Genomic DNA, 16,274 nt, shown 5'->3' on the forward strand with positions numbered 1-16,274 from the left:
CTTTCTGTTTTCCTGAAGCAAAATGACATCATTCAGAGCATGTGAATTAAGTTTTTAAAAAAGAAAACAGTGATAATTACCTTTTTATGCCTAACTATAAATTCATGAAATAGCTACAGGAAAACAGTAATTATTAATGGCAAGAAGTCCATGTGAAAGCTTCTGAGTAATTATGAACAGAGAAACAATCCAAAAGGAATTGAAAAAACAAAAGGTTCGTGGGAGGAGGGGAAAAAAAAAAGTGGCTGAAACAGAAAAATGCAAGTAAAGGGAAAACGTAAAGGGAAGAAAAACTAGGAGACCTGAAAAAGACCCCAAAATGGCACTGCACAGAAAGTTAAAAGTGAGCAAGAGTCAGGATGTGGCCAAAACCCAGATCAATGAAGTTTGCAAAAAGCATCATTTTATAGAGCAGAAAGTTATTATTTCCCCTCTTCAGGGGGCTGGTTACTACTTGAGAATACGATTTCAGTTTGGGATTGCTGTTCCTGGGAGTATTTTTGTATTGGATTTGGCTCAGCTGATTAGAACCAATGTCATCAACTTCATAAAATAATGATAATTATCAAGACATGCCTTAAATACCCAAACATATGCATGTTTCCCAAATGAAGGTACAGGATTGAACGGTGAAAGGTTTTCAAGGACATATATTTGTCTTTGGTACTTTCAAACAGCTCATACCTGATTTTTTTTTTTTTAAGGTTGAGCTAGCATTAAAAGAAGTGCATAAATCATAAAAACTTCACACACTTTGAATACACCAAATAATGCAAATATTTATACACTATTCTGAAAGTTTAAGTACACAGAGAACTGAACTTGCAGTTTAAATTAATCTTCATTGCACTTTAATACACTATACAGTATCTTACAACTAAATACAACCTTTAGTTAAAATATTTGTAATTTAAATGGATTTAACAGCAAAACTTGAAGCTTGTTAGTTATGAAGTGATAGATGACCTTAACTTCATATGGTGTGTAATTGTCGTGGTTTAACCCCAGTCAGCAACTAAGCACCACGCAGCTGCTCGCTCACCCTCCCCGCCACCATGGGATGGGGGAAAGAATAGGAAAAAAAAAAAAAGTAAAACCCGAGGGTTGAGATAAAGACAATTTAATAGGACAGCAGAGGAAGAGAAGATAATAATAATGATAAAAGAATGTACAAAACAAGTGATGCACAATGCAATTGCTCACCACCCACTGACTGATGCCCAGCCAGTCCCCGAGCAGCGATCGCTGCCCCCTGGCCAACTCCCCCCAGTTTATATACTGAGCGTGATGTCATATGGTATGGAATACCCCTTGGGCCAGTTTGGATCAACTATCCTGGCTGTGCCCCCTCCCAGCTTCTCGTGCCCCTGGCAGAGCATGGGAAGCTGAAAAGTCCTTGACCAGTGTAAGCACTGCTTAGCAACAACTAAAACATCAGTGTGTTGTCAACATTTTCCTCGTCCTAAATCCAGAACACAGCACTATACCAGCTACTAGGAAGAAAATTAACTCTATCCCAGCCAAAATCAGTACAGTAATACCTATCTCAATTTATACAGCTTTTTAATCACATTCTTGCAGAATCTTATAAGGAATTTAAGAGTCTGCTCCAACTCTTTGCATTTTTTGACACTGATTAGTTAAAATTAATGAATCCTTTGAATGAATTCCATAGAAACGGTGTTTCCACCAGAAAACAGAGAAGTCTGGAATTACTTTCAGAGTTTCTTAAAACCTATTGCAGTGAGCAACCAGCAAAGATATGCACAGGCAGCTAAATTAGAAAAGGAATATAAACCCCAGTATTTATATCTGTTAACAAAAATAACTTGGTTTTTAGAATGTACAGATAATTTACTAGAAAATCGCTTTTTGAAAATCACAAGCAAATGAAAACAGGTTTAGAATAACATCTTTTCTATTCTTTTTACTAGAGTTTTATATATATATGATTTACGAAGTTTATAATATTGCTTTATAATATTGTAATATTAAGTTTATAAGACCTCGCTATTTGTCTTCTGCCACCAGTGATAAAGCTGGGTATTTTATAACAGGGGTAACATTAATTTCTTCACACCCATTCCATTTCATTAACTCAGTACCTATCGTTATTTTTAAAATTCCCATGAAGTAGAATATGAAAAACATTAGTTAACTGACTGTAACATTGCTTTAAAATGGTGTTACCACTGTTTTAAAAAAAAAGAAAGAAGAATCATTTTTTATTTTACATATTGTCTGAGCTCATCATTATATTTTTTCATGCAGCAACTGTGCAGATCAAAAATATTGTTGAGCAATCTTGCGTTACTTATAAATTGTTTCTCCATCTGAAGTTGGGAGATGCCTCATGTACTGTTAAAAAAAAAAGACCAAATCAGTCACAAATTAATACTTAGATGCTATATATAAACATTAGACTATCTCAAACTTAACGTGTACCTGCATATGTATGTCTGTACATGTCATTTTTTATTAAAACTATTAGAATAGTTTCCTTCAGGCCAGTGTTGAGTTTTAATGGAAGGTGATAAACATCAACTGTTCCACAATGTAACCCAGCAGTATAAAGAATGATTAATAAAAAAGGGTTTAATAAACCTACAGTTATTTAAAGTTCAGAATATTAAAATTTCTATATACTAAGAAATCCGAGGTAGCAGAGCACTTGTTGCACTTTTTGAAATTTATGAACTTTAGAGAAAAAAAAAAATCTGTGCTGCTAAATTAAGAACAGTCAAATTATTCTGATCTCTTCATCAGCTGTGTTTTAAAAATGTGAAACAACGACCACAATATTTAGATCCAAACATGGGAGAAAGCTTACATGCGCATATTGTGCCATGCTCCTGTATACAAGACATTGTTTTTCTGTTTAAAGTGAGAAAAGCAAATCTGTAAAGGCAGTATCACTCCTAACTGAAGTTATAAAAGTTAGGTACCAACTCAAACTGCAAGCCGTAGAATGAAGTGGTGAATTAATGACTGCAGCAGACAGCATATGGCCATGATTTGCATGGAGTAGCTCTCTTGTAACATTGTAATATGCCCGTCACATTCATTACCGATACTGACAACATGTTTCTTTGGAAAAATATTTTGTGAAAATTAAGCAGACAGTGTTATGACTGCAACTCAAGTCTTCCATAATGAGAACAAAACTTGAAATTCTGCAACTCAGACTATGTGGAAAGGGCATCATATCAAAACCAAATGAACAAGTAACATGAGTATGCAAGCATTTGTATGCTACATGCTCAGAACCAACAGAATCAATTTTCCTTAACAGATGTCCTTGATTTGAATTGAAAAACTGACAAAGGTCACATGATATTAAGTGTTTATCATGGATCTGGGTCTAAGCTTGTATTTAAAAACTTAACAATTGTTTCCACACTGCAGAGATCAGCACAGAAAAACCCCAAGTGTTCTGATGAGATTGCTTCCCCCCTTCTCTGTGAGCACAAATTGAAGATTAAAATACAAAACAAAACAAAATACTTTAAAGGACACTTCTTGTGCTTCGTGGAAAGCAGAAGCACACAGCTGAATCAAGGACCTCCAACTGGAGTAGAAGAGTCACAACAATTCTTCTGATTAGTATCTCCTCTAGTTATCTAAACTTTCTAATAATTTCAAGCAGTTGCTACTTTGTGAACAGGTAGCTGACTGAAGCTCCATATCTGCTGTCTCTTGAAAATTCAAAGGTGATTTCTGGGGAAAGGTGAGCTATTTTTGTCCAGTAAGCATGAAAAGTGTGTTTTGGGGGGGAACCACAAAAAACCCCCAACAAAAAACGTGGCTTAAGAGATGAAAGTCACTAGCTTACTCAGACAAATTAGTTCCTGCACACCTAAGATGGCACAGTTTTCTGTAGGGAAGACTGCAAGTCTACCTTTAAAGAGAAAGTTAATTTATCCACTACTTCATCTAAACAGAAAATGCTGTTGCTTGAGCTACTTTGGCCGTGAAAGGGAAGGGATAAATAGTCAACAGCATCCAATACCCCAGAGGCATCTTGTGGAGCCAAACTGGATAAACGTGTAGGTCAATAATGTATGTTAATAACCAAGAATTGAGATCACATTTAAAAGCTGGTGCAGTTAAGTATCACGTTGGTAAGCTTCCATGGCATTCTGCACAAAATATGCTTAAAGACATCATTTTCTGAGCTTCGGTAATGACTGTATTCACGTGACTGTAGCCTATTTTCTTTGAATTACAAAAATTAAATCTCAGTTGCTGAAACAATTAGTACCTAGTAGCTGATTTATCATTAAAATAAACAGAAGGTCTAACTTGGAAAAAATACACTAATTTGATGTTGTTATTCAGGTTGGTAATGCTGAAAATTTGAAACAGTTTTAAATATTCATGTAATTATTTACTTATAAGTAGACAGTCCTGGGTGCAGTCATATAATGTACAGAAAGAAATATTTTCCTTGGCTTCTGGCTGAATAACATTTCCAAATGCGCATGCCATTACAGAAACAGAATACTTCACTTTGTTCACTAAAAGTAAAGGCAAAATGTAAAACCAGTAAACTATAGTTGCTCTACTTAAGTACTGTACTAATCAGAAATTGTAAAAATTTACACTGTGTGATTGTAACCATCTCTAGAACACATATATACAACATTACACATTTAGGAAAGGCAGAAACCTAAAATGTAATCCCATAAAATGCTATGTACATGCATATTTAGATATGAATTTCAGGAAATACACAAAGGTATAAATGCTAGCATTATGAATGTATCCCGTGGTATGTTTTAAATCAAAATTTAAAGGTATATGCATTGCAGTAATCTGTGCTCTAAGCACGTCACAAATACTTTATAAAATATTTTCTAAAAGTTTGGAAATACTGTATAACCATAGGCTTTTTGTATCTAATCCTACTTCAAATTGTCTGAAGGACAGCTACTACAACTAATTGCAAGTTTTTTTTCCCCAGGAAACAATGTACTAAAATATAATGAGAAACAGTACATAGAAAATCAAAATTAAAATGACCCTCCTTCCACCCCTCCATCCACAACTTACACACTCTTCCTTCTTTTTCCAACTTCTTCAAGTGGACTAGGAGGTTTCTTTCTGCTGCTAGAAGTAAATTTTCAGGGATGTCCTAATGGGAACACAAATATGCATTCTGTATTTGTTTAAATATCTCCCAATTATTTTTTCAATATACAGAACTCACAGTTTATTAACATAGATTTTCCCCTTCTGAATTGCCTTGTTGAACATTCAGTCAGTTATATAATGACAACAAACTGAAATGAGTAAATCAATTTTACACCAGTTGCACTAGTAGCCTAGTAACACATTTTTGTTTACTTTGCTTGCTTTTTTCATTTGTATTATGCAAACTTCGGCCAACACTAAGAAGACTGTGCTCTTCTAAGCTCGGTCTGCACTGGGTTGTCAGTGTAGCTGAGCATTTTTAAAGACAAATTTAAAGATGCGTTTCTCCACAGATACCTATCACTTCTATTCCATGACAATATTTGCATGGGTTTAAATATCCTTTAACAATTAGTATCTGTAAATGAGTAAACAATTTAAAAATACAATAGCTTTAGGAGGACAAAACGTCTCTTAAAATTTTCCAATGCTCATTAGGTAAAACCCAGTAACATTTCTCAAAATCCCCCTCTCCAGCACTATCTTCCTAAAAGTAAAGCCTTCTTTTTGAAAATTAAAAAGTTCTTCTCCAAATAACATGAGCCTGGCAGGAAAATTCACTAGAAAACTAGTTCAATAAATTGTGAATCTTTAAGAAGCTTTGAAAGATTACACTTTTTTTTTTTTTTAAATGAAAGCTTTAGTAGTACTGAAAAAATTCTTATATAGTGACAGGACAAGTGGTTTGTGATTTACAGAAACATGTGAATGGCTGTATACTTAAAAACTGTAGTTATTCAGGCAGGAAAGCTACAGGAGCTAAACAGCCACAGGTACACCAGCATCACAAAATGTTCAATGTGACGTAGTCATTCTTTTGGAAACTGGGGATCAGCAGAACCATGAAAAATGAGTTGTGAAGCTGTTACAGACCTGTTCACAAACCACAGCCATGGGCAACTTCAACATCTTCCTCCTCTTTTATCTCTACCTGCTAGGAGGGGTAACCCCCATACCACATGTACAAATTACTGAGGTTACATGAAGAATGATGAAGTAAAAAAAAAGTACTCTTACGCCTGTCTAATGACACACGCAAGCTACGGATATTTCTCAGTGCAATATCCATTTCTGTGAAACTGCAGTTCACCTGTACCCTCCTGCAGACTGATAAATCAGGAACTAGAAGTTCTAGCCAATCTTTCAGGAGACTCCAAACACACTTTGACAAACCAAAAATTAACAGTCATGTTATACTTTTCACTTAAAACCATGCACTACAACTTTATTTTTGCTTCGTCCTATGAAACGGTGCTTAGGACCATCTAGATAGTGAAAGAAGAAGTTTGCAAGAATCATCTGGGCCCCACTCCAATGAACTGCTCAAACAATACAGTTTAAATGCACAGTCATATATGAATTCTGAACAAGCTGAAATATTTTCTCTCCCCCTCCCCCCCCTTTAAAAGCCACCATGGTCTTCACTCAAATACTTAAACTGTTACATACAATTTTATGAACATAACCTCAATTTTCTTTAGTTTGATCTAAAAACTTTTAATCAACAATTACCTTGTATACTATCCTTACAAGCTCTGAGGATGTAAATGATTTTCCAGCATTCTTCTGGAAAACATTTAGAATTTGTTGTTCACGTGCAATTCGGTGAGAAATGTAGCCTTGGATTCTAGCATTTGCATCACGTACTACTGGGCCATGACCTAAATCAAAACACACATACCAGAGTGCTATTACTTAAATTTGGAATTAAGTATGCTATTATATTGAATAATTATTGAATAAATATTATCAATATCATATTGAATGCTATATATTGAATAATCAAATCATTCTTATGTAAACTCTGGTAGACTTAAAAGTTGTAAGAAGGGAGCAGCACCTGTACATACCACCCTGTCAGAGTATCCTTGATGTTAAATTGTATGACACTCTTTGCATATTTTGGGGGGATTTTTTTTGCATATAAATAGGCCAAAATTAAGTTTGAATGTCTGCATCACAGTCTGCAATTGAAAAGCGTTAAGATGGAAAGGAAGAATTAGGATCTGAAAAGTCTGAACGGGGAAAGGGAATACTTCAGATGGAATATGGCAAGCAAGGAAAGACTACTTTAGGCTATTTAAAAAAAAAAAAAAAAGGAAAGGAGTTCACTGCTGAACAGGTTTGAAAGATGAGATTCAGATTATTATATTACCTCTGTCTGCCTGTCTCACTCTCCCCAAAGGATATTGATACTGATGATTTAAACTGATACTGGTCTTTGAACAGTAGTGGCTGAGGCAAAGGACTCATGTACTACTGTCCTGTTGTGGGGCTATCTAGCAAACACAGAGGTGAGACAACTAACATCTTTAATTGTGACAGATAAATTTTCCAGGACAGCTCTTCAAAACTCAATCACACACTGTACTTTATTCCCCACAGAACACACTTTCATAAGTATGATCAAAAAAATTAATAGCAGACAAATCAGTGAGCCAATCTGAATGTGTCAGGGTAGGAATAAGCAATGCACAAGGAAGGTTATATGTGGATCATTTTATGTCTGGCTGGTTAATAAACAAATAACACATTTTTTCCTGGACTTATTGTGGCAGATGAGAAGTGTTCAACTTACTGAAAGGTCTTTGAATCAAATTAGAAAAAGGCTTAATTGGTAAAGCACTAACATTTGTGGAAAAATCAAATACTGCCTCATGATACACTAAAATGACAGATGAAATGAAAATATTTTTCGGACATCAGAGTTACATGCACAGAAATTAAACAATGTTTTACCTACAGAGAAATTTACTTGCATAAAGATTTGTCACATGCTTTTTATAGCAAGGTTTCCTGTTTCTTTGCCTGTATACCTCACCTGAAGTAGCAGCAGCAACTTCCAGCTCTACCAGTCTAAATGCCAAGTAATTTATAAAATGAGTAGAACAGAAACTACTGCAAAAAAGATAGCTTTCTTTTAGAAGTTATTGGGTATCATCCAAAATACATAGTATCTTTTGAGGTTCTCTGACTATTTTTAAAAAATCATCATATTCTTTACTTGTACTTTTGGGTTAACTGACTAAATGTTTTTTTTAATTTTAAGGCTTTTTAAATTAGAGGTTATTTTGCCTGAGGACAGGCAGCTTACAGAAAAAGAGCAACTAATTTTTCATGCTTTCAATATCTGTGAAATAAAAAAGTGTCAAAGGAACCTATCCTTCAGCAAGTCAAAATATTTATACATATCTCAACTTATGCACTCACTTCAGCAGATCTGAAATTACTAAATATACATTGAAGTTTACATTGTGTAAAGATAGTATTATAAATAAAAGATATGTAACACAGAAATATAAAACTATACTGTCATATGCACATATATTTCATGATTTCAAACATATTTAATCTGAAGCTATTGTTCCTTACAAAATAAATTACAAATATAACAGTACCTCTAGTAAATATGTTGCCATTTATAAAAGCAAAAGTTTAAATTTAGAAAAAACACATTAAGATATACAGAGCAGAGACCATAATGGTAACTGTCCATTCTCTTGCATTCTCTAATGACAGAGGTCACATTAAAGTATTTAAATTTAAGGCCTGCACATGGAATCCCAAGGCAGTCTTAAAACCAGTCCCTGCTCTTCCAACTGATTTAATTGACTTAGACTACAAGACCAATGTGAGTACCTGGAATGGAACCCACATTTTGCAAAGTTAAAGGCATTTCATATCCATTACATCATCTGATCCATAGCCATTGTGTATGCATATACATACATTAAAATGATGTCAGAAAGGTTGGAACTAAATCCAGATGTGGATCTTTCCCATCCATAATTTTTCAGGGACAACACCACAGTTAACTTCACCAATAAGTAAACTAATATCTGCATAAATGTAAAATGTTTCTGAGCATGTGAAATAGACCTCTCAAAATATGTCCGTCTTTCCAATAATTCAGACTTTATATCAGACAGCTTTGTATTATTTCAGACCTCCGTATAGTCCAGACGATCAGAAACAGTAAGTTTTTATTCTCATAACACCCTGTGAAGTAATATAGATTCTCTTACTTTACACATGAGAAATTAAAGCACAAAGGATAAAATTGAAGAAAATAATTGGCTCATGAAATCTTGCACAGATTCCTAACTCCAGTACTATTTTTTTCTATATTATCAAGGAACATCGTTTATTACTACAGGATGGGGAGCCCTCTGCTGACTAAAACACCCTTTTCTGGTCTCAAGGATTCTCATCAACCATTGGCTGTAAATAGACTGTCACGAGTATTCTGCCCAAAGTCACTTCCACATTAAATTAAAAAAGAAACATGGAAGGAGAAGGATTGGCAAAATTCAGCTGCTCACACCTAGCCAGCAGTCAGCTTGTTACAAAAATTCATACTCCCCTACATCTAATTCTGAGGCTACATGAGTGCTAAGGCATGGATGGGGAACAGAGAAACAGTTCAACAATTATGAAGACCTAAAACCGCAATAAAGTCAAAGTACTGAGCTTATATAGAATGTATTGGTAAAGCAAACTACCTTCTGCTATAGTTACCATTTTACTGTAGTACATACCAATAGTATAAACAATCATTCTGACTGGGCAATAGTTATCTTTTAAGCAATTGCACACACACTTTGTGCTGTATGGATAAAAAAAGAAAGTTAGTTTGAAACCATCTCAATACTTAGCTACTCGTCACTGAAAATGCAGAATATCCAACTGGCTTCCTAATTGCAAGTACAGAATGAACATACTTACAACAGGGTAGCAAACAGTTACAGATAAATGGGACAAACATTCGACCTTGGTGAATGCGTGATCTAGATAAATAATGATTAAGGAGAGAGTGAAATACAACAGATAAAATTGATAAACCCAATAGAATTTGGCATATATGGGGTTTTGGAAGGCAGAAATTCAACCAGAGGAACAGACTGTGTTTTGTAGGTATTTAAGAAAGAAAGCAGAACATTTGATTGATCAATAGGTTGAGATTCTAGAGGCTAAAATATTCTTAGTTTTAGAGTAGTTAGTTTCGGCTTAACTACTAGTTACTAGTAGTTAAGTAAACTAACTACTAGTAGTTAGTTTATTGGCTTAACTACTTAGTTTTACAGTAGTTAAGCCAATAACTATGAGCAAGTCACTATTTCTATCTATGGCAGCCTCCACATCCATGGAATATATATAATGCTATTTTTCTTAAATAGCATTTTTATGCTTAGATCTCAAAGCACTTAAAGAACACCTACTTCAAAAGAAGCATATTTTAAGACTGAACACAGAAGAGATTTGGTTATTAGGCTAAACATAGACGGTTAATGGAGGAAGAGAGAACTGAGAATGTAGATGCAGTCACTCAGAATGACAAGTTGAAGAAGATGAAACAGAAGTAGTCAGAAAAAATCCTGAGATGTAGCTCTGAAAAAAGCAAATGAGGAGCTTAAACCTTAGTTACATAATGAATTCTTAAAATCCAGTCTTGTCAAATAGACACACGGTTTATATGAAAAGTAAATGCATTCCCAAGGTATGGGGGAGATAGAGGAAAAAAATTAAAGCAGTGTCATAGACTGAATGAATCAGCAACTTATTTTTAGAATGTGATGTTTGTCCTCTTGGCTCTTGTTCAAATTTAAGCTAAGTCATTAACTAAGACAACCATTTGAGAGTTCTGCAGCTTTCCAAGGTGAATTTGTGATTAATCTGTGCTGCAAAGGACAGACATCTCTCTCAAAAAACATTACTACGTTACTCACATTGGCAGTGTACGTGGGGATGCAAAGGACCAAAAGAACAACTATTATTTTTTCTTCCAGGGTAACATTAAGGCATGTGGATAGAGTAATAGAAGAAAACCAAATTTGCTATATAATTCCAACAGTGAAAGATTCTGGCCTCTGTAGGCTTTGGGCACAGGAGCACAAGATTCACCCTCAAACGGAGAGATCTCAGGAAGGAAAGATTATCTATCACTGAAAAGTTTTCAAGTCTTGCAAACAACCATGCCATAAAGTCATCTTAGCTTAGCACTGGACATATATTAAGTAATTAACTTGAATTGTTATATTAGTAATGGTGCTTGATTGCAACACCTCAAATCCTTAGAGGAGGTATTTAAATATTATATAGTAAAACAGAGCAGTTAAAAATAGAACCACTTGCCTGGATATATTAAATCTAGTTTCATTTGTAACAACCTTTTCAAAGTTTTCATGTAATCGTACAGGTCTTCAATTACTGTTGTTCCTTCCCCTAAAATACAGTCACCGGAAAATACGGCATTTTCTTCTTCTAGATGTAAAGCCATGTGATCATCAGTGTGTCCAGGTGTATGTAAAACTCTGTTTAAAGAACAACAACAAAAAAGCCTAAATTTCTCATACAGCGTATATGCTTAATTTTCAGAAGCTAGAAACAAATAATGATAAAATCATACACTTACAAAGTAGCCCACAACAAGAACCAGAAAAAAATAGACCAAAAAAGGCTGAAATGTCAATGTAAACAGGGTATCCCTTTGTCTAATCCCAGTCCATTTTCTTATACCATGTAGAGAACACAGATCATCATCTTTAACATGCCTTTACTTACATGACACATCATAATAAAACTGCACTAAGGGAGCTGGCTAGTCATGTAGAATTTGTGTTATAGAGGGCTTTACTCTGAAGCTTTAAAAAAGAAACCTTGACCTGTTATTTCCAGATTGAAATGTGTGAAGTTCTTGACATCCACCTTGCGCTTAGCATAAGAGGGTAAGGATGATGTATGATGTTGCCAATTCTTTTAGAAATTAACTATAAACTTCTGGACCCAACCCAGATAAAGTTCTGTCTACAAAAATTTGTTTTTCCTTGAAAGCTCCATGACACAGTGGAGCTGAGCTGCCAAATACAACAGGAATCATGGTCTTTTAGCTGTTCTATGTGCAGGTCATTAAACATCTGAATGGTAACGGTTTAGGACCCCGCAGCTTGAATGAGTACTGCATTAGAATGCAGCAAAGGGTGAACAGACAGTTGACATATATATAGTAACCTGAGGTGCTAAGGAGCTGCACTGCAGTGCCGTTTCACTACAATTTTGGAAAGGCAGAAGGCCTCATGCTGAGGCTGATTCAAACTGCAAGTACACAACTCAGACCAGCATCACTGCTGAAATTCATCAGAATCTTCTTGTTAATGGCAGATGCATCAAAGCAGTTATCAGGAATAGACAGAGCTGGTGCCAAGCATGGTGTACAGGCCAATGCTAAACAGCACCCAGCCGCATCAGTGCGGGGCTGGGAGGCCAGAAGCACAGCACCATCTGATGCCATGACTTCCAGCTCTTACTGAATACCGAGTTCAGCAGAAAACAGGTGAGCCATTGCCCTGCGGAGGCAACATAAAAATCAAGCTGATGGGTTGCATCTTGCCTTTGTAGAAAGTGGTATCCTCCAGTTCCTGATGAAACTTTACCAGGAAGCTTAACCACTAACATGGAAAAACAAAGGAAAAAGAACCCACCACTGCCTGGCACACCCTGAAAACTTGAAGGTTGCTAACTAAAATTTAACATGCAGATAGTACTATTTTGGAACCAGTGGTGTATCTAAGAGTATCCTTAAAGTGCTTACTGAATTAACCAGGTGAGAATACCTGCTTTTAACCAAGCATAAAGTTTGGCTGCATTACCCCAAACTTCAAAATGTGCCACCCTTGTCTTACTTGGATTCAAATTTAACAAGTTGTTTTCCACCTCTAAATTGATTTTGTCCAAACATGGGCCACTTAGGGTAGTGATAGGTCTTCAATATTCAATATAATACTCTCCATGTATTTTTTTTTTACACTAACAAAATAAAATGCTTTTGGTCAATATATCCTTTATTTTTACATTTTTTCTTCCAATCAGCCAGCTGGTGTATTCTACAAGTGGGATATAATTCACATCTAAATTGAGGAAAACAAAGTGAAATTTGTCCTTAGAAGAGTAATGCCTTGTTAATGAAAGAACTCTGGAAACAGAATGGTCAGATCTTTTTATTGCGTGTGTGTGTATTTGTGTGAGGCAGAACGGCTTCCTATTTCAGACTCATTCATGCTAACAAGATAGGCAATATGCTCTCTGAGAAGAAGCCCTCCCAAATTGACACCCTACAAGAATCTGACAGGTTAAAGATTTAAAATTTAACATTTTAAGTATTAAACGTTTTAGTGTCTCCTTGGGAAACATTTTTAAAGCAAAAAGAAAGGAATGCCAAATAATCCATCCAGACTACCATAAACTTCCCCAAAAGTATCAATTTTAATAATAAAATACTTATCTAAGAGTGATGAGAAAGCATGTAAAATCCCATTTGATTTTCCTGTAGGAAATATTTTTCAAGAGAAATGTTCTTAATTTCTCTGCTGAGGCAAAAAACCAAAGGCTAATTCCTGATAATCCTCATTCATGAAAACAATTTATTTGTATAAACATACCCTACTGGATCATGATAGAAGTCTACATGCGTAAGTGTTGAAAAGATTAGATGTATGGATTACCAATAATTAGAAGTTAGGATACTTATATGTGTCAAAATTCTGAAGAAAAAAGTGATCCAGCAAACTTGCAGAAATTGGTGTTTACCTGAGTGTGGCTCCCTCCGTCTGTATCACATCTCCCTCTTTAACATAAAAATATTTATGTCCTCCTTCTATTATTTCTTCACAGTGAGGGACACGAGGAAGCTTACAGATGCGATATTCAGAGTCTATTTAAAGAAAGCCAAGAAAATGATGTTTTGAATTTGTCACTAACAAAGCTAATTCCACAGAAAGGTTACTTTTTGAACAAGTACTATTAATTATTACACAGTGTGAATACAAAACTAGAAACAAGAAATTCTGTACAGTAACTTTATGTTTACAAAGCGACCTTATTCCAGAGCCACAAATAATGAATAGTGAAAGCCACTGCATCTGAATATTGTACTCTGTACCAGCAGCAATTTTGAAGATGAAAAAGCACAGGTGAAATTAATAAAGAAATGCCAGTAACTACTGTATTTTACAAATGTTCCTTCTTGACTCATCAAGAGCCAAAACCTCGAAGTTTCTACAACAACACTAAGATTTCTGTGCTCACCTTCTGCATTATGATTCACAGAAGCACCATTCAACATTTGCCTAACACTGGATGGAGGCTTTTTGACCTGCAACTTCCCTCAGCGTCTATCGTTCCGAACAGTGCATGAACTGTGAATGCCTTGGCTGGAACAGCTATGGATAGCAACCCCAGAAAGATATTTATATCCCTTGCTAGGCTTTACAACCATGCTCACGGGTTGACAAGACCAAAATCCTCACAAAGACACCAATGTTGTTTTCAGTAGTGCCCAGGCTTCTTTGCAGATAAGCACCTGGCAGCTTTACAAAATCTGATAAAGCCTGTGACAAAGCTTGCGATGAAGTCCAATGATGCTAAGAACCACTGCATGATCCATACCGCTTATTCTCTTCCCAGATACTAAAGCAGAAACGTCTCTTACATGTCTCAACTTGAGAAATGTCTCAACATGAAATACACATTTTTAGATCAGAATTTAGCTGCAGACTGCCCTACCCTCTTCCCCCTCATGATCTGAGGCCTACGAATTTGTCAGCAATTACTAATGATCTGCTGTAAGGAATCTCAAAGTTATGCATGTTTCTTTTTCAGAGATTAAGTTATTTATTGTTTTTACACAATCGAAAATAATGGTCAATTTATCATTACTGTCAATGTAGAAAGGAATGAGTATCAAGTTTTTCTCACATCTCATAGTATCATGTAAACTGCTGATGGTAATCCAGGTTCTCATTATTCACACATCAGAAAAATTCACTATGAAGGTATATACAGGTATTGAAGAAAAACCGTAGTACTACAACTACAATATTGAGATTATTCATTGCTCTCATTCTACACACAGCAACAGTATCATGAAATCACATGTAGTTTATATGGAGATTCCAGAAGAATAATCCAGCTGATTTGCACAAAAGCACTCAGTAAGTTTTTTCTTGCCAAGTAGCTAACATTTTCAACAATATCCAAAACCTCTGGCCTACCATTAGGGATGTTTTTGCAGATATCAGGTATTCCACCACTATGATCATAATGCCAGTGTGTCACTAAAATTTCTTGAATTGAGATATTGAACTCTGACAGTGCCTGCTTTAAACAGCCAATATATTCAGGAGTAGCTGGCTCCCCAGTGTCAATAAGGACTCTTCTACACATGGGCACAAAAAAAAAAAAAAAAAAAAAAGAGAGGAAGAAAAACAGTGAGAGAATTTAGAGTGCTCATGTGACAGTTAAATAACGTTAAAAACAAAACGCAACATTGCATGGAAATATGGTAATAATGGATGTCTCCATATTCCAGACGCCATCTTTTCCCTCCATGATATTCTACCCCCGTGGCATAACAATTTACAAAGGGGGATAAATAATAAATTTAGTCCACACATGTGCAACTCCCGGACAAGCCGCGGGAGCTACCGGTCAGTACCGCCGGCGAGCTGCGAGGCCTGAGGCAAGGCACCCACCCGTTTCCCTCACGGAACTCCCCGCCTCAGCCGAACAGCCGCCTGGCCGAGGCTCCACCCAAAACTTAATGCTGTATTTTTAATTTTTTTCTCCTCTTTTTTACCCTGATTAAGGCATTTCGCAACAGCCCGGTAGCCGCCTCGCGAGCCAGAGGCAGCGCACAGGCCCCAAGCGAGGCAGGGGCAGGAGCCAAGGCAGGGGCCGGGGCAAGGGCCACGGCCGGGGCCGGGGCCAGGGCCAGGGCAGGGGCCGGGGTCGGGGCCGCGGCCCGCGTCCCCGTCCCCGTCCCCTTCCCCCGCCCCCGAGCAGGGTTGTTACCTGGGCCCGGTGCCCACCAGGTAGGTGTTGGTACCCTGCAGAGTCATGGGCCCCGGGTTGCAGCCCAGCACCCGCACCACCCGCGACGAAAGCCGCTCGATGCGCGGCAGCAACGACACCATCTCTGCGGCAGCACCCCACAAATCCGCGCCCCGCCCCGGCTCGGCTCCCCTCACACCACCACCGCGGGGCGAGGGCGGGAAGGCGGAAGCCGCTCTTCCTCCTGCTCCGCCTCC

The 16,274-nt window shown here is 36.7% G+C and overlaps 1 protein-coding gene across 1 annotated transcript; it reads right to left on the minus strand.

The window, feature by feature from the left end:
* Positions 1 to 607: 607 nt before the first annotated feature.
* On the minus strand, positions 608 to 16,274 carry LACTB2 (lactamase beta 2). Its single transcript, XM_075494800.1, has 7 exons — positions 16,039 to 16,274; positions 15,240 to 15,403; positions 13,777 to 13,900; positions 11,326 to 11,504; positions 6,706 to 6,854; positions 5,053 to 5,134; positions 608 to 2,358 (listed from the first exon to the last, which is right to left on the minus strand). The coding sequence occupies exons 1-7, from the start codon at positions 16,158 to 16,160 to the stop codon at positions 2,315 to 2,317; spliced, it is 864 nt and encodes a 287-aa protein (XP_075350915.1). The 5' UTR covers positions 16,161 to 16,274; the 3' UTR covers positions 608 to 2,314.

Source organism: Mycteria americana, chromosome 2 (genome assembly GCF_035582795.1).
Source record: "Mycteria americana isolate JAX WOST 10 ecotype Jacksonville Zoo and Gardens chromosome 2, USCA_MyAme_1.0, whole genome shotgun sequence".
Taxonomy (NCBI): Eukaryota; Metazoa; Chordata; class Aves; order Ciconiiformes; family Ciconiidae; genus Mycteria; species Mycteria americana.

Bases quoted from the DNA above. Each gene is read 5' to 3' on its own strand.
- LACTB2 (XM_075494800.1), bottom strand. From the start codon at position 16,160: ATGGTGTCGTTGCTGCCGCGCATCGAGCGGCTTTCGTCGCGGGTGGTG. The intron at 11,505-13,776 runs GTAAACACCAAT...TTCTTTAAACAG, and splicing joins ACGGAGGGAGCCACACTCAG to AGTTTTACATACACCTGGAC. The intron at 5,135-6,705 runs GTAATTGTTGAT...TGTTCCCATTAG, and splicing joins TTGTAAGGATAGTATACAAG to GACATCCCTGAAAATTTACT.